The sequence below is a fragment of the Pezoporus occidentalis genome, unplaced genomic scaffold (assembly GCF_034315485.1).
Source record: "Pezoporus occidentalis ecotype Australia unplaced genomic scaffold, CSIRO_AGI_Poc_V1 ctg224, whole genome shotgun sequence".
In the NCBI taxonomy this organism is placed as follows: domain Eukaryota; kingdom Metazoa; phylum Chordata; class Aves; order Psittaciformes; family Psittacidae; genus Pezoporus; species Pezoporus occidentalis.
In genome coordinates this window covers 108,112-134,326 of record NW_026914117.1, presented here as the reverse complement: position 1 = coordinate 134,326, position 26,215 = coordinate 108,112, and the positions used below count along the sequence as shown (strand labels likewise).

At 44.5% G+C, this 26,215-nt stretch overlaps 2 protein-coding genes across 2 annotated transcripts in view; one reads left to right on the top strand and one right to left on the bottom strand.

Annotated features, from left to right (window-relative positions):
• The first annotated feature begins 262 nt into the window (after positions 1 to 262).
• On the top strand, positions 263 to 1,939 carry NEUROG2 (neurogenin 2). The gene has a single exon (XM_062620850.1). The coding sequence runs from the start codon at positions 552 to 554 to the stop codon at positions 1,215 to 1,217; it is 666 nt and encodes a 221-aa protein (XP_062476834.1). The 5' UTR covers positions 263 to 551; the 3' UTR covers positions 1,218 to 1,939.
• An 8,838-nt stretch (positions 1,940 to 10,777) lies between these two features.
• Positions 10,778 to 26,215, bottom strand: part of ALPK1 (alpha kinase 1) — a 28,790-nt gene continuing 13,352 nt past the window's right edge. The window contains 15 exon segments of the mRNA XM_062620844.1: positions 10,778 to 11,388; positions 11,390 to 11,444; positions 11,898 to 12,084; positions 12,905 to 13,067; positions 14,123 to 14,276; positions 15,055 to 15,129; positions 15,132 to 15,194; positions 15,197 to 16,166; positions 16,561 to 16,665; positions 16,770 to 16,865; positions 18,532 to 18,608; positions 19,031 to 19,117; positions 20,775 to 20,834; positions 22,563 to 22,609; positions 22,611 to 22,759. Of these exon segments, the coding sequence (XP_062476828.1) occupies positions 11,250 to 11,388; positions 11,390 to 11,444; positions 11,898 to 12,084; positions 12,905 to 13,067; positions 14,123 to 14,276; positions 15,055 to 15,129; positions 15,132 to 15,194; positions 15,197 to 16,166; positions 16,561 to 16,665; positions 16,770 to 16,865; positions 18,532 to 18,608; positions 19,031 to 19,117; positions 20,775 to 20,834; positions 22,563 to 22,609; positions 22,611 to 22,759 (2,427 nt within the window). The 3' untranslated portion in view covers positions 10,778 to 11,249.

The following is a 26,215-nucleotide window of genomic DNA, read 5'->3' as shown; positions in this document are numbered from 1 at the left end:
GCACCTCTACGCTCCGAACCCCCTTACTTCCCTCTATAAAATGGCGCCGCCCCTTAGTCAATGAAGTGGCCGTGAGGGAGCCGGCACGCGCAGGCCACGGCGATTGGACGGCGGCGGAGCCTCTCGACCACCCTCCCCCGCCCCCCCCCCCCTTCCCGCAGTTACCATTCATTAATAAATTAGCGGCACGCTCCAGCCGAGCGCGAGGTCTCCGTTCTGTTGGGGGGGGGGGGGGGGAGGAGGAGGGGACGATGCTGAAGGGATGAGGGATGAAGTGGGGGGAGGACGGGACACACGGACGGGAGCCCCCGCGGGCAGGTTTGATTGTTCCCCGCGGGATATATAAGGGGTGTTAAGGAGCGGTCGTGTGCCAGACACGCAGCCGAAGGGCCCCGGGGCGCGTGCCACCGTTGCCCCCCTTCTTTCTCCCCTCTCCACATCCACCCGACAACTCCCCCTTCACCTCACCCTTACACCGTCGCGCTTTCCACCGTGAGGCGAAGGGGAGTGTGCCCCGTGCGGTTCCGGTGCCGCCTGTGCTGTCGCGCAAGATGCCGGTGAAAGCGGAGGAGCTGTCGGGGCCCGCCGAGGACAAGCTGCTACTGCTGGGCCTGGCCTCGCCGGCCCCTTCTCCTTCGCTGTCGTCCAGCGCCGACGAGGAGGAGGAAGAGGAGGAGGAAGAGGAGGAGGAGCCGCGGCCGGTGGTGGAGGAGGAAGTGGCGGGCGGCCGCGGTGTTCGGCGGCTTGCGGAGGGCAAGCGGCGGCCGGGCCGGAGCCGCGGTACAACTCGTACGGCGGAAACGGCGCAAAGGCTGAAGCGGAGCCGGCGGCTGAAAGCCAACAACAGGGAGCGCAACCGGATGCACAACCTGAACGCGGCGCTGGACGCCCTCCGCGACGTACTGCCCACCTTTCCGGAGGACGCCAAGCTCACCAAGATCGAGACCCTCCGCTTCGCACACAACTACATCTGGGCGCTCACCGAGACGCTGCGGCTAGCGGGGGCCCCGCCGGTGCTCCCGGGGGTGGCGGTGGGGGGAGCGGGCAGCCCCTCCTGGAGCGCCGGCACCGCCAGCCCTGCGCCCTCCGCCTCTCCCCGCACTTGCACTTTATCGCCCGCCAGCCCCGGAGGATCCGCGTCGGATGCCGAGCACTGGCCGCCGCCACCGGGACGCTTCGCCCCCGCCACGGTGCCGCTGTCCCGCCGCTGCCTTTAGCCCGGTGTTCTCGTTCACACCATCGGGATGGCGGCATCTGCGCCGCTTCCCACGGCTCTGGACCCGTCAGCTGCCGAAACCAAACTTTGTGTTTTCTCCCTCCGATGTGCACTTTGTCCAGCTCCCAAGTCTGTGACCGCGGCTTTCCACACACCCCACACCCCCCCTTCATTCCGCTCTTCCCCTTCCACCATCTGTCCCGTAGGATTTGTCGGGGGGGGGGGGGGAGAGAAAGAGGCTTAAAACCCCCCCCCACCCCTAAAGTGCTTTTTGTTAGAGGTCCGGGTTAGAAGTCATTGTATAATTTGTAGGCTTTGTGAGGGCTGAATGCAAGCGTGGAAATTTAGGCAGAACTCTCTATCAAAAATTAAATAGAGACACACACCCACACACCCCCACCCCGGGTGGGGGGAATAGGAATAGGGATGGAGAACCTCCCCATGCATTATTTATTTTGACCTTTAAGGGGACAAGGAACTCCCCCCTTCTTTCAGGAGATGAAAAATAAATCAACAGACTGAAAACATCAACAGACACGGGACATTACAGTGATCAGCTGCACGTGTGTTCACCGTTTATTTATTATAAAGGAAGATTTCATGGAAAAGATGTATTTTTTTTCTATAATTTACAGAGTTTATTCCACTATGTATTTACAGCTGAAGAGCAAAGGGATTGTTTTTTGTGATAAAATATAAATAAAAGGCTCTAATTTTCATATATTTTGGGCTTGCTGCTTGTTTTGGGGTTCCATACTGGGAATTACAGGCTGGGGGGGCTGATTCCTGTCCTGGTTCTGGGTGTAAAAGCCCCAAAATTTCTGCCTTCATAGAAGAAACCCCTTTTTTTCTGCAGAATAGGAAGCTCTTGTAGGAGTCAGTTCAGCCCCAGTGTGGGGCCAAGAGGCCATTCTTTAGGGCTAAAGCTCCTTAGGGAAACATGGAGCCAAACCAAGGAAAAGTTCCCTATTTTTTTGCAGCCGAGCAAATCCTCAAATGGATTCTAGATGCTAAAACACATGCAGGACTTAGCCTCCACCTCTCATCATGGCATTTTGGTTCTAGGGTTCCTTGTGTAGCTCATAATGTGAAGGAAACCACACTAAGCACAGAGATAAATATATAAATTCAGTGGAAGTTTACTTATGGTTTAATTTTGCCTCTTGATACAGAAGATTCTGCGCAGTGAATGTGTTGCATGGATGGATGGATGGATGGATCCAACGCACCTGCCCAAGGATGTCACCATGGAGGAGGATGAGGGATGGATGCTGGAGGCCACCAATGCCCCTCAATCATCCCCCCCCATGTGTCTGGGAGCACTCTGACTTCTGGGTCCGAACACCTGGAAATCATTAAATCCCAGCGGAGGTGCCTGAATGTATTAATTAAATAAAAGATGCAGCCTCGTGCCTTCCCCCGATCCTGGGAGCGTGAAACCCAGTGCTGGGAGTGACAGCCTCAAAAGGGCAAGAAGGGATAAAAAAACAACCCCAAAATGTGTGAAAAGAGAATTAGTGAAATTAGGTTAGGCCAATAAAACATGTGGGGGTTCCCCGCAGCCTTGGGCGAGCAGCACGATGGAGCCTGAGCTATTGTTCCCCCCCCCCCCCAGCAGGGGGGTTATTGTGTGATAAATAATTCCTTCCAAAAAAGAAGAAGAAGAAAAAAAATTAAGTGGGAGCATTTGCATAATCACTGCTTTGATGTGGGCAGCACGATGAAGCTGTGTCACCCCAAATCTGCCATGGGCTAGGAGGAACAAAACAAGAGGGAGCCTTTCAATCCATTAGCAGTGTGCAGGGCAGCCTGTCATGAGAGGAGGCTTCACCCTCGATCACTTTTCACAACCCCCTTTCAATGATTAAACTCCAGTAATGCCCCCCAAAAAAGAAAGCCAGAAGCTCACTCAGCCTCTCTGTCTTTTCTGGCTGAGTCTCATTGTCCTTCCCAGTTTCTCTCTTGCTTTTAAGAGATCCTGGAGTAGGTGCCTTCAGCTCTTCAAAAGGTTGGGATGGGTGGGATGTGCTTCAGGTACATCTCAGGTGGCTCAGTACTCATATGCTCCCTCCAGCACTCTTTGGGAGGAATGCTGCTGCTTCCCAAGTTTGTCATCCTGGAGGTATTTCTTTCCATTCCAGGTACAGACTCTGTTACATCCACTGTCCGGCCGGACCATGGCAGTGGGAGCCACTATGGGAAAATGCACACGTAGCGTTGGAGAATGGATTGGGAGTGGGAGAGGAGTTTTCTGGAATTCGAGTTGGGTGCCATCACACAGACCAAACCCTGGTCCCTAGGATGGGCTTGGCTGGAGATGCCCTTGAAGAAGATTGGGAAGGGGCAGCAGTGCAGTGCTGGCAAAGGGAGATACAGAGACAGGACTTGTTACCTTCCCCATTAATCCACATCCTGATTTCTCTTCCAAATGTAGCCAAAAGAGCTTATTTCCCTCTTTCTTCCTCCTGAACTTGAAAGAGTTAATTTCCCTCTTCCCCTTGTTTTCCTTCAGTTTTCCTCTTTTCTCTCAGAAGACTGATTTTTGGAGGTGAAGATCAGGAGGCTGGATGGGGCTTGGAGCAACCTGGTCTGTGGAAGGTATCCCTGCCCATGGCAGGGAGCTGGAACTGGATGAGCTTTAAGGTCCCTTCCAACCCAAACCAACATGTGATTCTAGGATTCTATGAAATTGCAGTGAACCTGGATGCAGGATAGCAAATCGCCTCTTAGGAGGAAGTGGAAAACCTAGGAGCAGTTTCCAAGCAGCACCTTGCCCAAATAATGCATGTTTATGATCCTTTTGCACACTGTATTTTGGAACAGCATTCCTGACTCAGCCCCTCATCTGGCTGGTGGATTTTAAGATGTGGCAGAGAGCTTAGATGCCTCACTGCTGAGCCACTGGGTGTGAATCCAGACTAGAAGTGAAGGTAGAAGATGTGGCAGGATGATAAATGCAATTTAGGTTGCTTCCTAGGTAAATCTGAAGACCCCAGCATGAGGGATCTACCTCAAAGAAAAAACCAATTTCCTAAAGCCCTATTCAGGTGCCTCAGGTTGAGGTTCAGGGTCCACTGCTCCCCAGGTTTGACTATTTTATTGTCACAGCAGTTCCTTGGTTTCCTGATGGTGAAAATGTTGGGAAACAACTGGATGAGGGTTCACCTGCTACAGGCCATCCTGTGGTGCTCTCTGATGAGTTTGCTATTGAAACATGTATGACACTAAATTAAGTACACACACTAGCTGTCTTTTTGACACTGCATCCATTAGTTATTGCATAACACTGTTTTAATTGAAAAGACTGATCATCTGGGATATTAAAGTTACATATTTTCTTATCTCCATAATAAACTATGCATGGAGCGTCTGGAAATACAATGAAAGGCCACCCCACAATACTTGCAAAATGTATTTTTTGTGTATAAAACATGTTTCTCTGCAGATGATCCCACACAATCCTAGTGTTGCTGACATCTCTCTTGGGATGGGCACTTGGCTGGAGGGCTTCAGCTTCTGCCTCTGTCCCCTCTCTGTCCTTCACCTCCCTCTTGACTCCCTCATTTCCATTGCAGAGAAGGCAAGTTTTTCCTTTCATCATTTCAAGCAGGCGAAGGGTCTGCTGCACACACCTCCCCACAGCCTCAGGCTTCACTTTTCCCATTGGTTTTCTGCATTTCACTGTTTTCTCGTTTGGAAATCCACCTTTCAGTCATTTCATCTGCTGGTCCTCAAATTTCACACTCATACTTCTCAGATGGGAATTTTGCAGCCTTTTCTCCTTGAATGGATTTAATGCCATTAAATACAAGCTGATCTCTCCAAAAATCCCAGTTTTTTATTTTTATAGTGTTTTAGATGTACTTCAGAGCAGTGGCTAGGGGAAAGGCCATCACCACCCCAGTTCCCATCATCACTGAGATCCTCTGGCCTTGAGGAGCCTGTTGCCCATACTCTGGTTTGTTTTCACATCCACAACCACCTTGCAGTGTTCCAAGGAAGAACAATCCTAGGGAAAGGACCAAAAGCCTTGCACTGCTCTCTGCCTGGGGAAGACATTTGAAGCATTCACTGGCGATGTCAAGAAGCCTCAAGTAATCAGATAAACAGTACAGGGTTTGCTCTTGCAGGCCAGGGTTTGGTATAAGGCAGGTGTCCAAGTGAATATCAGATGGTTAACTTGTGATCTTGGGAATCTTCAAGTTGCATGTAGGGTGAAGAGGGGTTCTGCAGGGAGGGGGGGGGGGGTTTGCGATTTATCACTTGGGGTCATGAATAGTACACACTGTCCTGTAAATTTGATTTCTGTACCATACAGGCAAAAAAATCTCAGGCGCCCATCTTTTATATAGTTAATCACAGCACTGCAGTCCACTTGCATGAAGAGAAGTCCTGATGGAATTTATTCTTTTAAACCTGGTGCAGGTTGTTTTACTACAGGGCCAGATCTTGCATCTTAAGGTCTAAGACAGACTCTTTTGCTCTGACAAGCGTTTCCTTCAACTGTGCAGGTCCAGCAAACTTCTGGCCACCTCCTCATTCCCCTTGACTTCCTGTACTAAATTCAGGCTTCTGATTAATGAGAAGTAATATTGTCTTTAAAATAAAGCTGGCAGCATGCAGGGAGGGCATAGGGATGGTGCTAGGGTGACTGCGACATGCATCCATCCCTTTTCCCTCACTTTCCTTCCCCCCCTTGATTAAAAAGAAGAGAGACTGGACCAAAGCCGATGGCATATTTACCTTCATGAGTTTTAAAAAAAGTTAATTACTGCTGCTCAGAGCAAGTTGGGATAGCCGTTCTGAGCTGTCTTTTATTAGTAGTCGCCTTCATTAATTTCCCTCACTGGATTTGCTGATAATAGCTGCTTGGTCCTGAGCAGCACAAAGCAGCATCTGTGCCATTGAGCAGAAAAGCGGGAGTCAGGCAAAGGGGGGCACTAGAGAGGGGGGGGACACAACACTGTTTGCAAATCAACCTCTATTAATGTGATGGCCTACTCGAAGGGGACAGCAGCCCCAGTAGCCGACATGCTGGTTTGGGCTTCTGTCAAGGGAGAAACTGCTTTGAGCGAAGACAACGAAAAGATCCACTCCATCTTAAAAATAGCCTGGCAGAGAATTTTTCTGACTAAAGAATGGGATTAAGTTCTGTCTGGGGGGTCACCGTGGGCAGGCTGGGGAGGCTGCAGGAACTACAGATGGGCTCATGGAGCTGGGGCAGCAGCAGCAGCCCCATTTGCTCCTGCTCTGCAGAAGGATGTGGGAGATTATTTCATCCAAGTGGAAAAAAGGAGGAATGGTGTGTGTCATCCCCAGGAGAGGGGTGAGAGCAGCACACTGCTGCTGCAGGCTGCTGGCTTCCCTGCAGCAGGGCTGGGGAAGGCACCTGGGTGCTGGTGCAGCGAGTTCCCTCCCTTCCAACTCCCAGTGGCAGCTATTGGTCAATATCTCACTGCATATATCCCCATTCTGGTTATTTCAAGTTTATAACAGCACATCATACCACCTGTAAGTGCCTAGAGATACAGTTTTGTGTGCTTGGTTTCTTTCCCCTGAGAGACTCCCATGGCTCTGCTGGCTGGGGCGGGGAAAAGATGTGCTGGGAAAACTCCTATGCTGTGTAATGTTAGGTATTGCCAAAACAGTAAGAAAATTGTTCAGCCTGTGGTTAACAGGCTTTGGTTGCATCAAGTTTTTCCCTCTTGATATCAAATGTGCTAAATTTTATGCACAAGTACATGGCACACAGCAAACAAGATCTCTGCCTTTCACCTGGATGCCTGCAGAAAGGTAAGTGGGAAAAGCCTCTTTAATCAAATGTCTGCCCTAAAGTACAGGGAAGTGTCATCACCTTGCCAAGAGCGAGATATTTTAGTGCCAGCACTTACACTAATACTCAAGTCCTTGTGTTGGCTGCTTTAGCCAAGAAAAGGACATGTTTCTTCAGGCTTTATATCCCCACCCCCCCCACCCCCCAAAAAAAAAGAAAAAAAAAATTTAAGTATTCCTTAAATCTTGTTTGGTTCAAATTACTTTCTTCTGAAACCAGAGGAAACAGCAGAACAGAAATTGTAGCTCCAAGATGAAACTTCCAGCCAAAATATCAAATGATCCATCATCAGAGTCAACCACTTATTCTCTCCAATAATCACCTATTTATACCACAAATATGAAGCAATAACACAAGTTGTGTGTGTTTCAGGCCATTTATGCCTAAATTCTACAGAGCACGTTACAGAGCACATCTCCAGAGCACATTACAGAGCACATTAATCCAGGATTTCCAGTATCCAAGCCCTGGATGAAGACAGAGATCCTGCATTTGTGAAGGACTGATACCTCTGAATTTGTGCCCAAACTGTAAAGAGTAAGACCAGTACAAGCTATGGGGTTAAGTATGGTGATGTCTGGTTTTAACATGGAACTGGACCAGCTGATACTTAATCCTAACTTTTAACTGTGAGTAGCCATCGCTTTGTCTGAGATGGTAAAATATATGCTAGAAACCAACAGAAGAAATCAGCTGCTGAATGTAAATATTAGGAAGAAGTGAAAACACTAACACTTCCCACAGATGGATTAATTCAGGAACATAACTAAATCTGTATTTTTTCCTTTCCTTAACCAAGAGGCCTAGCTGGAACAGGCATTACTTTCCAGGGTCTTGAAGCAGCATGTGCTACCCCAACAGCCATTGCAGGGCTGGCTGCTGGCAGCATATTGGGACACTTTGTTCTGCAGAGATTGTCTGAGAGCTTTTGTTTTGCTTTTAATTGTCTCTATAGAGAAGGGAAAGCCTCTGCAGAGAGGCTTTAACACAGCATCTCTGCTGCTTATTAATTCCCCAGATCTTGCAAACAAGCTTTGTTTCCTCTTTAGAGCTCATTGCTCTCTTTTGCCAGAGCACGGAGCTATGTATGTGCAGCGTTTGTCACTTGGTTAAAGCCAGCATTTCCCTACTGCTGCAGACAAGGCTGTTCTTTATTGGCTGTGGAACAAGATAACGGGCTTAATCTTCCCAGTAACACGTGAGTCTTCATGTATCACTTTAATCTGTGAAACACTGGGGCCAAGTGTACCGTCACATGCCGATTTTACTTTTCTATGAGGCAGTGACTCTCTGGCTCAATGATGGATTGTTTGCTCACTTTTAACAACAGTCAAGATGGTGAATGGCCCGGGGTGATAGACAGTGTGCAGTGGGAACGGCAGCAAATCTCATGGCTCAGTTCAAGTTCACCTGACAAAGCTGAAGCAGTCTGCAAGCAGCATTAGAGAAAGGATTATTCACACTAGCATTATATTTTTGAATGCATTTTTCTTCTTGCGCAGCTGCCCAGCTCCCCAACACTGAAGGTTTATGCACCATAATAAAGAGATTTAATTTTTTTTCTTCGCTTGCTGCTCCCTCTTTACACCTAGTTCTAATCAGGCAGTGCAGTGATAGGGCATCTTTCCAAACAACTCAGCACAAACATCACGTAGAAAACAATAGCATTGTAAAAAGATGGAACAAAAGCCTAAAAAAATCTTTGCTGGCTGCAGAAACAAAAGAGAATGGTTTTGTTAAAGCCAACTCTCTGCTGGGGATCCATCTTTTTTGGAAGTTTGATGCCCTGTTTCCTTTCTCATCAAAAAAGTCTCCCCAAAGAAACGATCACAGCCTTTATGCTTGGGGGCAGTGGGACATCAGGGCTTTGGAGGAGGAGAATTTGAAATGACAGCAGCCTTTCACAGATGATGGAGGGGGAAAGCCAACTACCATTTCTCACACACATATTCTGGAGGTGCTGGTATGGTCTTGGAAGAGTAAAATCAAGGTCTCATCCCAGTTTCCTTCAGCTGGAGAAGCAGCAACAAATGTTAGCTCCAGTTCCATGTGTTGCTCCGGTCCTGTTGCTCCCATTTTATGTGTCACTGTTAAGGGGAATACATAAAACTGCTGCTTGAACTTTCCCAGAAGTAGCTTTTCCACCTGCCAGTTAAGCTAGTAACACCAGGAAAGGTGTGCTGGAAGAATATAAGATCACTTTTTGTCGTTGCTTCAGCCCAGCCACTCAGAAACCATGCAGCTGTTTGCTCACTCCCCACCCCTTCCTCCCTCCGCTCCTGGAGGGATGGGGAGGAGAATCGAAAGAATGTAAATCCCATGCGTTGAGATAAGAACAGTCCAGTAACTAAGGTATAAGACAAACCACTACTGCTACCACAAATAATAATAATGATAAGGGAAATAACAAGGGAAGAGAATACAACTGCTCACCACCTGCCAACCGATACCCAGCCCCACCAAACAGTGAACTAGCCCTTCTGAGTAACTGCCCCCAGTCTATATAATAGGCATGATGTGCTGTGGTATGGAATACCCCTTTGGCTAGTTTGAGTCAGGTGTCCTGTCTCTGCTTCCTCCCGGCTTCCCCTCTTCCCTGGCAGAGCATGAGACTCACAAAGTCCTTGGTCAGAGTAAATATTACTAAGCAGCAACTAAAAAGATTAGTGTTACCAGCGCTGTTCCCAGGCTGAAAGTCAAAAACACAGCATTGCACCAGCTACTAAGAAGGAGAAAAATGACTGCTACTGCTGAACCCAGGATACTTTCCTTCTCTTGTGGAACAGAAAATCAGCTGCAACCTGTAGATGCAAAGATATTCTCCCTGCTTTTAATCAAAATCTGCAATATGTCTTTGACAGAGGCTGAAAGAAGTGTCCCCCTGGAAGCCCACGAAGATTAATCACGCCTTGGAAATAAAGGTTGAAGGCCACTCATCCTGGCGTGGTAATGCATGAAAAATCTGTCAGCAGTAGATGCAAAGTGAGTAGTTGAACTTTTTAGGACTTACAAAAAAAGGCAGCCTAATTGATTTGAAAATGCTTCTTTCATCACAGCCTGAATTTGGGTAATACTGGGAATTGGTTTGTTTTGTTTTTTTTAACCAGACACTCCAGTTGGCTGAATTCAGCATTGAAAGGGAGCAGCATTTTGTGTAAGGAGCTCCTATCCCCTCTCTTTTTATGGCTGTTTTCTCTACAGCAGATGTATACATGATGTGACCATGCCAGCAGGTTTGACTCTTTTCAGCTAACCAGCCTGTGTGGGGAAAAAAGCCATAAAAGTTTTCAGCTGTTCAGCTGAAGTTCACCAAGTTGGAAGGGCATTGCTTCCTTCTACATTCTTCTGAAATTCACTATGACAGAGTGACTCTAGCAGTTGGGTCTCTTGGAGATGGGTGAGGCCTTATCAGTATGTGAATTGCTATAGGTGTTCAAGGAAGTCAGATGAACCAATTGCAAGCTTTAGTTAAAAAAAATCTAAAACACACCAAACAACAAAACAATTAAAGAACAAACCACAAAAGACTGTTTCATAAAAATTAAAAGGCTGCAGCTGCCTCTAACTTAGGCAGGCACTGCTGAAGCATGTGGCCAGAATGCATGCCACAGGCTGTTCAGTCCTGGTGTTAAAAATCAGGGGTAGCAGAGCTTTCTTGGCTGTTCCAGCTAAAACCATACTTCCAAATGCTTAGGTGTTCTGCGTTCACATATGTACGCAGGCATACACACCTCTGAAAGAAACTTTATTCTTTTAAGCAAACCAATACATCACCATTTGCTCCCCAGAGCATTTATACAACCTTTACAGAAGGTTGAAAGACAGCTCGCTGCTTCTGTCTCTCTCTGTTTCATATTCTATTTCCAAAGAGCAGATGGCACCTGTTGCCCTTACTAGGTCTGAGTGGATCAGAAGCTTATAGTCTGGTAGTACACCTCTAGCTGAATTTGGAAAGCTGTTTTCTTCCTCTTTCTATGTTCTTTTGTTAATTCTTACAGGCTACAACAACATGAGGTTCAGACGGTGCGCAGGATGGTAACATGGTGTTGCCAGCCTGGATGCAAAGAACAGAAATTGCCAAACTCATGCAGGTAATGTCTCAGTGACTCCATTTTCAAAGACAATATGCTCCCAAAGCCATGTAGGATAAAATACTGCCCAGCTTAGTGGTCATCCTTTGTGTGACTGTCTTGTGTGACTCTACATTGGCAGCTCTACTGAGGGTCTTGTTAAAGAAAGGCAGCAACAGATCTCATTGCACTCCATGTGTTGATTATTGAAGAAGTAATATATCCCTTTCTTCCCAAAGTTGGAGTGTGAAACATCTTTGATATTGAGAATGAATCTGGGGATCTGTGAGGTAGATGAGGCCTTTCCCATCACCTGTAATCCAGCCTGCGGAAGAAAGGTTACATTTTGGTATTGAACACCACAGCCTGTGTATTACTGTACTCAGGTCTGTCTGCTTTGGCACGGCCCACACTCTGTTAACGCCACTTCAGTGATTCCCAGTTGGCAACATGTCAGCAAAAGCAGATCCCTATGAATATTTAATAAAATGAATGTCCCAAAGATACCTACGTACTAAAGATTGAGCCTGAAAGGTTTTACCCTTGGCTCTCAAGCAAAGAGCTCAAGGAGACTTCATGCAGCTTACCTGCTCTTGCTGCAATGCAGTGGAGAACAAGAGCAAGGCAAAAACATACTTGCAAATACCTCCCTCACTTTACATAATTTAGCAACAGTACATATAGCATATATATATATACACATACACCTTTATATAGCACATTTCGCAAAATGAGAAATTAAGTCTTCACAAGAAATGAAGTTCACTGTAACACAAACCTTGCAGATCCACAACAATGTCTGTTCCATTGGAGAACTCATAGGTGAAATGGCCATAGGCCAGACCATACTCTGTGGCTTTGTACTCATTCTTTACTACCTTTGTGTTGTTGGACAGCTTCACAAACTCCCCAAGGATATAGGGCTCCACACTCACACATCCTTTTATAGTTCTATCTTCCAGTATCTGAAAAGAGAGGGATAATGACTGTCATGTGAGCAGAGGTGTGAAAACAAGGATGCTAAAGCTCCTCTAACTGAAGTCTTGTCTTCAAGAAAACAGAGGTGATGAGGGGATGCTATAGCTGCTTCTTCCTTAAATGTAGGCCTCAAAGAAGTTGTGAGAAAGACAATAAATATAAATTGACTAATTTTAGATTAGAAAATAGCAGAAAGTTTCCAGACATCAAGAGAGCAGCTCTGGAATGATTTCTTAGTGGAAGTGATAAAGGCTAAAACACAAAACACAAGGTCCTATGGCTGCTTTTAAGGTAAGACTTAATGAGTATAAAAAGGGATTGTGCAGTGTTTGTTGCCTGTGTTATCAGGGCACTGGACGTGATGAATCACAAAGAGAAACTTTCCAGTCCTGTGTTCCTGAAATTCAGCAAATCAACTTGTCTGCAAGAACCTTGCATGTTGGGTTCTAGTGAGGTTTTGACACTTTTTGTGGTGCTCAAGATGGGTCACTTTGCTGTTCAGATTTCCTAATTACCCCAGAAAAATAGATGTTCATATAGTGTTAGATGATATAAAAGGCTCGGTAACTCCTGAGCTTCATTTACAAGTGGGTTTCTAGCTTGTACAAGGCATCTTTTCTGTCAGTGCACCCATGAACTTGTAGCTCTGCAGGCAGGTGTCTTCTGCCCTGAAATGAGCAAATGCAGCTACTGGCTAAAATAGCATGTTATCTAGAGGTTGCCTAACTGCTACTATTTTAAAATCAAAATTGACTGAAGATACTCTTCCCATTGATTCCTTTGTATTGCTTAGAAGATAGCTCTTACCAAGAGTACTGCAGATGGGATGTAAAATATTTGGGTAGGGACTTTTTGCTCACACAGTCTTTTGTTGAATTCCGTCACATAGTACTGGGCAGTCATTTGCCGTTCCACATCACTGAAATGATGAAAAAGCCCCTTTTCTTCCTTATATTCTTTCCCAACACACCTAAACAACAAGAGGACTGGTTGTTGTAGCCAGATTTGCAGCAGACTGCACTTGGGAAACTCTGCTTATGGTAATGAAAAACCACTCCAAAGCAGAGCTTGGCTCTTCAGAAGCAAAGCCAAAGTCGGTAACACATTTAAAATGTCAGTGATTTAAGCTGTGGGGTTTTTATTTTATAGTTTTTGCAGGCATAAAATGCTGTGCTGGTCAATCCAACCTGACGGTCTAAAGTCAACTCTGCTTGACTCTGAAGGGAGGCCTGACTCAGAGGTATTTTAAATACTGTTCTTAACCCATAATAATTCATAAGCTACTTATAAAATCAATCAAAAATCTACAATTAGCAGAGTTCTCCTCATTCAGAGGCCTTTATGAGTTAGGTGATTCTAATCCTGCTTTTAGAGCAGACGCATCCACTGCATAAATCTGCTGTTAAAGAAAAGCAACTGAAACACCTTTCTGCCCTTAGGTATTGTGAGATATATATATAAAAAAATATACATAAAGATACAAAGCTATATATACTGCTAATTATCTAATGCAAAGCCAGAAGTCAAATAAAAAGGAAGCAAGATATAAGCTCCTATAAGATTATCCCAGTACAGGCAAAGCTAAAGTCAGGCCTTTGTCACAAGCAAATTAACACTAACATGGCTGTTAGAAGATGACAGTAAAGTAGCTTTGTCTTCCCAGAATTTAAAAAGTAGGGAGATACGTGGAGTGATGAGAAAGATTGCCAAAAGGACCAGGAGATTTGGGAAAGCCATAAAATGTTCTCGCTACAGAAGATTAGTCAAAATCTAACCAAATGTAAACTATGTTGAAACAGACTGAAGAAACAATCTTCTCCCACGGTGGCTATGATTTCTGTAGTTGTCCAACTAAAAACTTGTACTGTCTTCTTAAAATATGTGATAAAAGCTAATGTCTAACAAGGCAGGGGACTAGCTGAATCACAGGTATAAGACTTGTCTTACCAGATAGTTTTCCTGCATGTTTACACAGAAGTAGCATTGATAAATATTTTGTTTCAGAAATTGTTTTTTTTTCAGTACCTTCCCAGGCTTTCTTCCTGGTGCAGAAAGTGTATCCAAAATGCACTTCTCTGTTTGCCTTCCTTTGCCACCTTCCGGTAGTCCCCAGTGAATACAGGCATTTCTTGGCCTGTCCAGAGGCCTGATTTCTTTGAGTATTTTAAAAGAAGAGCAGCTACAAAAGGAAAAAAAACACAAGTAGAATGGACAATTTCACAGAACTGCTCTAAGCTTCTGCTGAGGGGTGAAATAACCAGCACCCAGGAGATAAGATATCCAGGCTTCTCTGGAAGCAAAGTACAGGGCTATAACATATATGCTAAGAGGTATCTAGGTGCAGAGTTGGATATTTTACAGTAAGAGCAAAAAAACCTGCTGAACAGGCTTGAGACATGCAAAATGAGACAAGCCCTGAGTGGGTTTTACTCAATTAGCTCAATGAGGCAGCCTAGCGTTGCTCCTAGCTTCTGTATTTCTTAGTGTATTGAGCAAGGACCTGCATATTAAGATATGGCTGTTATTTATGGTTAATTTAACAATCACTGTCTTCAATACACAGGAATAAAATGTGGAATTTAAATGGTCGACAAAACCAGAGACTCAAGTAATGGGGTGGAAAGGGCTTGATTAACTGGTACAGTGAGTTCAAGGAGGGTCTTGCATGAAGAGATTGAAGCAGGAGGGACTGTGTGGGGATGGAGATGGAGCCCGTTTCCATGAAGCTGTGACTGATGTGCAAATGGGTAAGAAGGAATAGGAGGAAAATGGTTCAAAGGAGTGTTTTGCTTTTGCCATTGTTAAAATTATTATACAAAACCTTGTAAAACAAAAACAACAAAAAATGTCTTAATAATGACGACTAAAACATTGTGTTGAAAAGCCGAAGTTGAGACTGTTCTCTATGGGAGTACCCATTGCTGCCAGTAAATGCCCATCACTGTGCAGAAACTTACGGTGTGCTTTACGAAGCTGTTTAGACTTAAAAATGCCAGTAGGCATCAATCTCTGGACAAGCCAATTATGTTCTACCCGTGCATGAAGACAAAACCACTTCCTCTTGGGTTCAGAAGTGGACCTCTAGGGGAACTCTTGGCATCTGTACTGGCTTGTACTGTGAACTCAGGAATGAACTGGACTGCCTTTTGCTGTTCACCCTGTTCTGAGACTTTCCTTCATCTTTTTCAGTAGTGGCATAGTAAAAGTGGTCAGTTATGGAGATCTTTCCCCTCGAGGGCAAAGCTGTCAGCACACAGGGAGTTGACTGATGCTTTGGAACAAATGCCATAGGATAATTGTTCACTGAATCTCCAATGCTGATGAAATCAAATTCAGTATCATCTATTGTTTCTGCTTGGGTGTCAACTTCAGGCACTTTGAGAGGTCCATTTCCCACTAGTGCAGATTTCCTCAGCAAATCGCACACAGAGGAGCCCCTGGCCTTTCTCATCTCAATGCTTGTTGGTAGTGCAGATGCACCCTCATTTATGGGGGGATGTGCCTCAAATGAGGGATCCTCTGTGCTATCTGCAGCTTCTCCTCCTGGGTGGACCCACACAAAATGTTTCCTGGGCTGGGGCAGGGGGGTGCTGCTGTCCTTGGTCTTGCAGCCCAGCTCCACCCACGTGAAAGACTTCTCTTCCTCCTCCTGCCCCTTGGTAGGAGCAGAGTTAGGGGTGGAAAGGGAAGGAACCACATTGTTCACCTGCCCGCCTTTCTCTTCTGAAAAACTCTTTCCATGGTGTCTTCCCTCCCGCAGCTCTTTTCCATAAAGAGACACCTTCTCTACCAGTCTCCCAGCTAGAGTCGTATCGACCTCCAGGGAAAGCTGAGCAGATCCTCCATGGCTATGTAGAGCCTCTGGAGGGGAAGAATGCCAGGCTCCGGGAGGCATCAAGTTCAAGCATGCAGCTTGACTATGCTCATCCGATTCTGTTCTGCAGCACTGCTCCTCTGCTGAGCCCTTTTCCTGCTGCTGTCCTTCCTTGGGAGACAAGTAGAACTTTCTCTTTTCTGGGGGACAGTCCTTGGAGTGACTATAGGACAGCAAACACACTCCACGGATGTTCTGGGGGGCAATGAAAGAGGAATGAAGGAATTAAAAACCTGGACCTCTGCTACATATAAATAAAGGGAGGAAAAAATACTTCTTTCTCTTACATGATTCGAAGCAAACATCAGCTCTGCCTGTCTGCTGCTGCGTTTCCTGGAGGAAATAATCTTGCTCTTTTTCCTCTGTAATACAGTTCTAGTTATAGGAGAATCAGTATTTCCACCCGTCTGCTTAGCTTCCAATTGGAGTCCAGAGCAAATGAATCATAGCCACAGCACAGCATCATACCCACAACAAGGACGGAATACCCTGTATGACGCAATGTTTGAAAGCCGAATTGAGCCAAATTGAACAGCCTGGACTCTTTTCTGACACAAAGAACACTTTCAGAATGAAGAGTAGTACTTACCACGGCGGAGAGGACAAACAGAGGGGTGTATTGGCTGTAGGCTGCTGCTAGTTTGCAGGCCTCGGCAGCTGATAGTAAGTGATGACTGAACTTCTGGAGAAGGCTCTAGTGAAATAGAAAAAAAACCCAAACAACCCAAGGGGGAAAACCTCATCTTAAAGGCTTTCCTTTCAAAGAAAAGAAAACACAAATACCAAAACAAGTCTTACCAGGTCCATGTCGGCTTTGGTTTTAAAACATACATAATCCTTCTCATTCATAGAAGCAAAGATGTCTGCAATAATACCCAAGGAAGTAGCAACTCCCTGAAAAAGAAATGGAAAGTTATCAGAGTGTTTCTCCCCCTGTATTTTGAATTTTACTGCTCACAACAAAGTAGGTTCTGGGTAGAACACCCCAGGAAAAAAAAACAACAACCCTAACAAACATGATCAAAAGAGAAGCACTGCTAAGAAATTCAGAGATGTCATCTTGATAGAGTTTTCTTCATTTCATCTTGCAGAAAGTGTAGCCTGGTGGATACTGGAAACTCTGGAAATTTTTTTTAATGAGCTTGGTGAACTTTTTATTTTGTCTTTGTTCTCTATCTGGTCATAGCAGATCTTTCAGATCCATGAGTGGCAGGTACCCCTATTACCACTAGCTGTAGGTTTCACTTTAAATAGCATTGTGTTTTCCTTAGTATTGCATTTTCCTAAGGTGCTTAATCTTGTGATGTCACCAAAAGCTGCATTAAGCCCTTGGCTAATCATGTCTGGAAAAAAAAAGGACTGTTTTACCACTGTTTTTCAGAAAAGACCACAGAAATCAAAAATTATGCTTAAGAACTTGTCAGCTGACCTTAGTCTTTCTAAAAAACCCAGGGTGAAGATGTCTGGAGAGATGGTAGAAGTAATAAATGTTCATCACACATAGCCTAAGAAACAAAGCGTCTTTTTTAACACACTTCCCTAGCTTACTGTACTGTTTAAGAAAACATAAATAAACAGAGTTGGAGGAAAGGCAAAGTTCTTGGTGTTGATATAATTAGGGGGGGTTTGTTGGTAATTTGTAATTGGTTCTACAGGACCCATTAAAAAATGAGGTATGAACATGTAACATATAGATTTATGAACTTGCTGATTCTCTCTCTGTCTCTGGAAGATTTGATCTGTACATGGTAGCTCAGGGTCTGCCTAGCTAAATAGTTAAGAATGCCTTAATCATTAAGTGTTTGCTTTCTGCAAAATTCCCTACACATCTTTGCTCCTTTAAAAAAGTTCTGAGGTTGAGGTTAAGCTTTAAGGTATGGCAGAGAAGAAGTGATGAGGTCTGGTTTTGTGGAACATCTTATGCTGGGGTACAATTACAAAACTTCTTCAAGCATCACCCTAGGACTTGTTAGGCATAGGTTCACATTCCTGCTTAGCTACGGATGCAAGGTATGACTGTTAGTTCACGTACAGTGGGAAGATTAGCATGGCCAAGCCTCAAAAAGGTGCTCAAGACAGGTATGGTAGCTGTTGCAAGGTGTTCAGATACTGCAGTGTTGGGGAACTGCCATCACCCACAAGAGACAGTGTAGTAGAGCTCAGCAAGCAGACATGCTTGGTTACCAGGAAAAAAAAATATTAACCTTAGTCCTAATAAATAAGTAAATTAATAAAATCTATGGCTGCATTCTGGGCTTAGTCTGTCCTTGCCAGAGGCACCTGTGACACCCTCAGTGATGGTTCACTTCAGATAATTCTGCTTAACGAAGACTATTACTTTTACTCCCCTGCAGGAAAAAAGGTGTCTGTAAATCTGTGTATGCATGCGGAAATAATGTGTAATACAGACTTCAGACAGAGTATTTGCCCTGCATATTAACTTTGTCTGAGGTGCCTAATTGAAACATTATTGCTAAAGGACTTTTCTGAAGTGAACAAAAACTAATCCGGAATGATTATTAGATTGGCAAGGATATCCAGAGTGAAAAGGAAATACTACCTTTTTATCTGGTTGAGGAAGTTTGAAATATCCCACAACTGAAGCCCAAATCAACTCCGCTGCCTCGTACCACATCCCTGAAATCAATCAGAAAAATAGTCACTAAGGAGATTACCACTACAGATGCCTTTCAATATTTATTTTTTACATCTCCTGGAGCCAGGAGCCCTCAAAACAGTGTAAAAGCATACCACAACATTTTTTAATTTGGTGACACTGAACATTTATTGGTAGCCTTTAGCTTTTGGCTGTGCATGAACACACATTTTATGCTCATAAAAGACTTCAGCTGAACAGTCATGGCAGATGAAAGGTCAACTACCAAGCCAGATAAGCCAAAAACTAGGAATTTTCTTGTCTTGAGAGATGAAATTGGTGTGATGTACTTGTGATAAACTATTGCATGCCTTTGGGAAGGAAGAGTGACTTTGGGACTGCAAATTAAAAAAAAAAAGAAAGAGGAAAACCTTAAGTAGATGTTTGTAGAAAAAAGCCTTACCAAGCTTTTGCAAAATCTGGCCTCCGATTTGTAAGCAGACTGACTGCACGTGAATCTTATCACTTTCCTTAGCATATCGCCAGGTACCTGCAGAAAGAGTGGGAAAACTCAGTAGAGAATTAAAAATGTTACAGTAATTTCAAGCCTCTGAGGCTAACCTAAATCCCAGCAAATTGCCAGGATTTTGCCCAATGAATTGAGCTGGTTTGAGCCAGGACTTAAATTCAGATAGATCAAAAAGTAACAGTACATTCAGGAATATAAGTTGAGAGCTCTATGGGTATGTAGCTTGAGTGACAGCTATGTACAGAATAAAAACAACCTAAAAAGTGAAAGGTACCTCTCTTCTGTAAAGTAACAAAAAATCCTTCTATAAAAAAAACATCAGTTTCACTAAAAACACTCAAAAGGATTAATATGGGATGTCTTTGTGGTCACCAATATATACAGCTCAGCAAAATACTTTTAATCATTGGCAAAACATGTTGGTTTTTTTAGATATCAGTACCTCATTAATATTAAAGCAAATGTTTTCATGTTAGCAAAGTGTGATTAGTTACACAAAGTCTTTTGTTATCAAATCTATACTGGATTTTGGAACAGAATATGAACTAAAATCACTAACCTTTCCTAAGTATTGTGAACATTGCACTGCAACTCCAAGCACAAAGTTGTGCTGAGCCTCAACAACACATCTTCAGTGTTAAACAAAAAGTGTTACAATTGAATATTATGGAAATAGTCTTTAAAAAAAGCACAGTCCTAAGAAATACTGCAAAAGTATTTTGCATAGCCAGTTCTATTGTAACAATGATAGCTGGCATTTTGCTTAAAACACTCTTGCATGAAGGCCCTTCTTATATGAGAATCTCAGTACCACATGAAAAACAAACCAACAAAGCCCAGAACAGGCTTCTTAAATTTTCCAAGTTTAATAGCTGTAGTGGAACCTGAATTTACTTATTAAATAACCCCTGCAGGAAAAGAAAATGGAGAACAGATATCAAACCCTAAAATGTATTGTCTCAAAACCAGAACTAAATCATAATTATGGATATGTTTCTATATCGGTCAGAATAAATTCTTCCCTTTAGAAATACTACACATCCCTCCAGATCTGAGACAAAACACACGACCAGCAGTGCAGTAATCTGATATAAAGGGGGAGAGAGTAATTTTAGCATTATCACACGTTAAGAAATAGTCCCATCTTTACAGTTTTGCATGTCTACTCACCAGTTGAAGTGCTGTAAGAACCAGGACTCACTCTCTTTTTTTCTTAACCTCCAAAGATACTAAATAATTGCACCACAGTCTGCTACAGGTCTAGAATTAAGTATTCATTTAATTCATAGGATCAGTGTGAATTTGGAGGATATGCATTACTCCAACAATCTGGATTTTTTTGAGCTGAGGGAGTTGTCTTTGTTTTCTAGATCAGGCAATTCCTTGAAATTGGTTCACATTTTAAATTTCTCTGGGCAGAGAAATTAGTAGGAAAGCAGTAAATACAGAATATTTTTCCACCTAAGTGAAGATATTCAAGGATAAATTATGGAAATTTCAAAACGAAGTTGCAGTTTCCACATTTTAGCAAAGAAGGGTGAAGAAAAGAGGGATGTGATGTAAAGAGTTGTTACTAGGGCCAGACTGGCTGTATTTGAAGCTCGTGTGACTGTTGAAATTAGTATCAAAATCCCATCAAAACAGCAACTATAAAATTGGAAAAGAATTATATATGTACCTGTTGCTCCATTGTCATTAATAAGGCTGCTTAGGATATATTCAGCTTTTAAAAGTTTACATGATAGAAGATAGAAAGATAGAAAATTAATATTAAAATGTATCGTGTGGCATGAAGTGAACAAAAATATTCATCAGTGAAAGCCTCTGCAAATTGTACTCTTCTTCAGTACAATTTCCACACTCAGACTAAATTTTTTTCATTAATTATGCACTGCAGGTGCTACCCCATGCTCAGGAATAGCTGACATGGCCAATTTCACATATACATATAAAGCAGAAAAGGCGGTTGAGGCAACTGCTTCAAGCCAGACACTTGCTTCAGAAAAGTTCATGGAGAAGCTCTGTGATAATTAACCTGGTAGATCCCAATATCATCTGCAAACAGATTTCTTGCCATCAACAATCTTGAATGTACATGCACTACATTATAAATATGTGACTGCAGAGCCTGGAGAAAACAAGGCTCAGAGGAGAACTCACAGCAGTCTTCCAATACCTAAAGAGGCCAACAAGAAATCTGGAGAGGGGCTTTTGACAAGGGCATGTAGGGAGAGGACAAAGGGAATGGGCTTTAAACTAACAGAGTTCAGGGAAAATCAGGAAAAAATTCTTCCCTGTGAGGGTGGTGAGTCCCTGGCACAGGTTACCCAGAGAAGCTGTGGCTGCCCCATCTCTGGCAGTGTTCAAGGCCAGGTTGGACAGTACTTGGAGCAACCTAGTCTAGCGGAAGGTGTCCCCAGGGACACCCAACTTCCAGGGGGTGGAACTGGATGAGATTTAAGGTTCCTTCCAACCCAAACCATTCTATAATTCTGTGATACATGGAGTTTGCCAGGACAGGAAGCTCAGATGCACTTCAAAGCCAGCTGACCTGACATCCCATCACACAAAGCATAGCCTCAAGCTATGCTGCCTCCCTGTGAACCTCTACCTAGCTTTGAAGAACCATCTTAAGCACTGAATATATAGCCTTAACATGTCTTAGAGGTCTAATTTGATCAGCCTGAATCATGTAGAACCTCGGGTTTTGTTGGGTCTGGCTGAAGTCAGTAACGCTGCTCCAGCCAGTGTAAATGTTGGCTGAACTAGCCCATCAACTGGTGTGTGCCAGTATCCGGACCGCATGGCAACAGGAGCATAAGAAGTCCACAGGCACAAATAAAAATGACTATGCAGAGAACTTACAGTTCTGTTTTCTGCAAATAAAATACTCCTCCACTGAGATTTTCAGAGCAGGATTGCCTGGCTTTGTTTTCTTCTCCCCAGTGTGACGGTGGGAGGATGCATTAAAAACCCTTCAGGTGTTGCCAACATTACAGGAATGATGGAATTTATTTTTTTCTTAAATCAGTTTATCCTTGAGGGGTTGTAAGCAGCATTGTTTGCATAGTCAAGTGGCCCCACTGAAGCAAAAAAAGCAGCTGGGACAGTGCAGAGAAAATGCCAGGATTCTAATTTACTTTTTAAAGGCCCTTGGTCAGCAGTATAGCAATTCAGATATCCCTGTTTGAAACCAGCAGGGAAGATTTGTTAAGGAACAAAAGCTCCAATTAGTATTTTCCACACCCTTTCACAATTTTCTCTCCTGCTTTTGGCTCTGAAACCCTTTATACTAGCCCCTTTGTGCGAGTGAGAGGAGCTGGGAGAGCTCAAGGAGGCTGGGAGTAGGCTGTGCGTTCAAAGATATGGCACTGGGCCTGTAAGCATGTCACCTCTAGCACAGGACAGTGTCTTCAAAGTCAAATAGTTCCTAATTGAGCTTGAGCTGAAAGAAGGGAGCGGTAACCTGTGTTGACGGAGAGGCGAGCCTGGCAGATGAGCACCTGAGGACTCAGGTGTGGTGGGCTGCAGCCTGTGCAGACCCTTGGCAGTTTGAAGAAGCTGGCTGGAGGCATCAGTCCAGTACAGGAACCGGTCAATCAGGAACACAATAGCAGTGGCTGTCATGCAGTCCTTGACCATGACGGAGGCCTTCAAATAAACCTGAAAAGAACACCAGTGGCAGGGGCAGCCTTGGAGAAACTCACCTTGCAGAGGCTCAGTGAACTGTCTACAGACAAAAGAAACAGAATCCCAGACTGGTTTGGGTTGGAAAGGGCCTTAAAGCTTATCCAGTTCCAAGCCCCTGCCACAGGCAGAGACACCTTCCGCTAGAGCAGGTCTCTCCAAATCCCATCCAACCTGGCCTTAAACACTGCCAGGGATGGGGCAGCCACAGCTTCTCTGGGCAACCTGTGCCAGGGCCTCACCACCCTCACAGGAGAGAACTTCCTTTATCTAGCCTGAACTTCCCTTGTTTAAGTTTGAAATTCTTGATCATATTTCCTTTTTCAAGACAGGAAGGTTGCAGCTGTTTATTTTATTTGAGCTGTGGTATCATTCCTGATTATTTTTTCTCTTTCGAATTGTTGTTTAGTGTTTGGAATCACATAATTTGGTGCTCTGTTAATTAATTTAAATGATGCCCAACAGATCGCTAGAAGTAATAGCAATTAGTTTAAAAGGGGGACGTGAGTCTGGAAAGACTGGAAAATAGTCCCTATGGCCAGTATCCTAGATGAAGCTCAAGCCATGCACTCCTTTGTACACCACAAACAAGCAAACAGGCCAGGAGCCTGATGTTTTTCCCTTGCAGGTCATCTTTAATGACTATCGAGTCTATATGAACTGGCTTGGGTTCATACAGCTGTTGATCAATCACACTGACATGAGGAATCAGCCACAGCTCCTGAGATAGCATGTTATTAAGAGAACAGGAAGCCAGCAAAGACAGCAATGAGGAGGCACACAGCCTCATCATGGTTGCAGAAGTCCACATGAACATGGGGACGTCTACCAAAAAACGAGCCCTTCTCATGGTGGGCAGCGGTTGGTTCTCCTGCCCCATGAAGAAAGGAGGTGCTTCACATGCTGATATCCAGGTGATGCCCTTTTTGCCCTGAGAAGCCATGGCTGCCCCATTCCTGGCAGCGTTCATGGCCAGTTTGGATGGTGCTTGGAGCAACACGGTCTAGTGGGATGTGTCCTTGCCCATGGCAGGGGTTTGGAACTGGATGAGCTTTAAGGTCCCTTCCAACCCAAACCATTTTATGATACTATCATTCTATGATTACAGGTTTGTCACACAGGATGGGCAGAATGGCATCCAGTCATTGTTTCACTGGAACATCTGCCCAAAATACAGACATGCAAAGAAAGACCCATCTTTTCAGCTATAGAGTCCCGCAGGTGCCCTGACCTGTTTGGTCTTCGTGGCCACCAGCTATTCAGCAGCCTCACACTGCCTATGGAGAGCCTGGCCTGGCTCAAACGTCTCAGAGCTGGCAGTGGCTGATTACTGCTTTGCAGTATGGTCAACCACCAGAGGAAACCACAAACAGAAAACACCTTCAACCATACAAAGCCTCCTCAGAAAAAGGATGTGTTTCTCATATCATTCATCTCAGTGAGCTACTCAACTCATGACAGAGTAAAGGCAACACAGGGGAGGTAGAATCAGGCCCACAGCACCACTAGAAGCTGACAGAATGCAAGAAAACTTTGTCCAAATCCCCACTGAAACATAAAGATTGGCAGCTATATCCCATTTTTGTTTCAGCATCGGCCTCCTTCCCTTGCCTTCCTAGAGTAAACACACGGCAGAGCCAGCAACATCCAAGAACTGCTTTGGGCATCGCTCAGGCTTCTTGGACTCCTCCCCAGCCTCATTTCTCTCCTCTTTGCTTTTAGCTCAAAGTCCCACAATCTGGCAGCAAGACTCATTCTTGATTTTGAGCAGCACAACTACCATCTGAGGTGTGCAGGAGAAAGCCCACCTCAAACCACCTGAATAGCCTGCAGTACACGGCAAGAAAGCACAGATCTGTTGCAAGCATTTGCTTGTTTGCACTTCAGCGAGGTGGATTTGTACGAATTTCCTTCCCCAGCCTCCCACTGAGCCTGAGTTGGATTTTCGAAGAGCATGGCACTTGAAAAAGATTCCTGGAGGCTGGCACACACAACTCCGCTTGTGCCGGACAACAATGGAGGAGTCCCCCTCTCCAAGCACCTGTAAACTGACACTGCAAACCAGCCATTTGAAATGCTCATCAACAGGCCATATATTTAAGCACAGATCATCGCCTAATCTATTTTTTTTTTTCTCCCCTTTTTCCTTTAATAGATTGAAGCACAAAAGCCTGAGAGAGGGTGACCTACCAAACAAAAGAGCTTTTGAGTTCCTAGGAAAAGTAGACTTGGAGGAAGATGGAAGGAATCCAAGTGGCCCTATTATTTCCACTTGCACTAATTAGACATTTTTCTGTCAGCTATTGAGCACTGCTGAGAGGCCAAACTCACTGAATTCATTTCTAAAGTGTTTACAGAAGTTTGCATCTGTTTGTGTCTCTTCAGGAGGAAAATAAGCACTTCAATAGCATTGTGGAAAATCTAAACGAAGCATCCTATTCTGAAGGGCCTGGCAGTCTTGCAGCTGCATAATTTAACTCTCTGCTCAATGCTGAAACCTCTTGTGTCCCTCTCCAAACCCAAATGGACACAAAATGTAGAAAAGTCAAACTAGGGAGAGAAACTTGGCTTTTCCTATTTTTTTTTTTTTTTTTTTTTTTTTTACAAGGCAGGGCTGCATGCTGTGTGGCACACAGAAATACAGTCTGGTGTCCAGCTTTGCACTGACCATTCCCCCTATCCTGAGCAGCACACCAAGAAATTAATACCCACTCCTTTCATTTCCTATCAACTCCTGCGGCTGGAAAATTCCTTAGCACCTACCACTCATGCACCCATGGGCAAAGACTCTGAAATGGAAGAGGGGGAGCGACTCCCCATCATCCAGCCCTGGGTGGGGAAACCAAGGGGACTTCCAAAACGTCATAGCATACCCCAGACGCTCACCACAGCCGGGCACTTCATTCTGCGTGTCAGGCTAGTGCCCTAAATAGATTTACTCACTTTATCACTTTAAAGCCAAAGGGTGGTGGCGTATCTACAGAGAGAGAAAGAACAAGGTCGTGCGCACTTTGTTTTCACATCTGTGCCCATGATGTGAAATGCATATGTCTAATTGAGTTTATGACACAAAGGGAACCTCGTGGCTGGGAAGTGGAATCAGGTGGTGAGAGAATTAAATTCGCACCAGATTTCTATACATGGACCATTGGGGAAAATGCAAAACAGCCTTCAGTGAAGGGGGGTTTATTTCTTTCCTTAATGGCGATGAGTGGGAGGGTGTGCTGTTTGAATGTTTTCCTGCATTAGTGGGTTAGCTCCTCCTCACACCAGGGCTGAAGTTTGGGTCCCAGCTTTGGGTTCAAAGCCACGACGCTTCCTTTTCACTGACAATAGGGGCTGCTCCCAAGAGAGGGGAGAAGCTCAGAACCAGGGCCATCTGGCACTAGGACTGGCAGGAAAGCGTCAAAGGGAAATTATTGGTGCATAGTA

Bases quoted from the DNA above. Each gene is read 5' to 3' on its own strand.
- NEUROG2 (XM_062620850.1), top strand. From the start codon at position 552: ATGCCGGTGAAAGCGGAGGAGCTGTCGGGGCCCGCCGAGGACAAGCTG.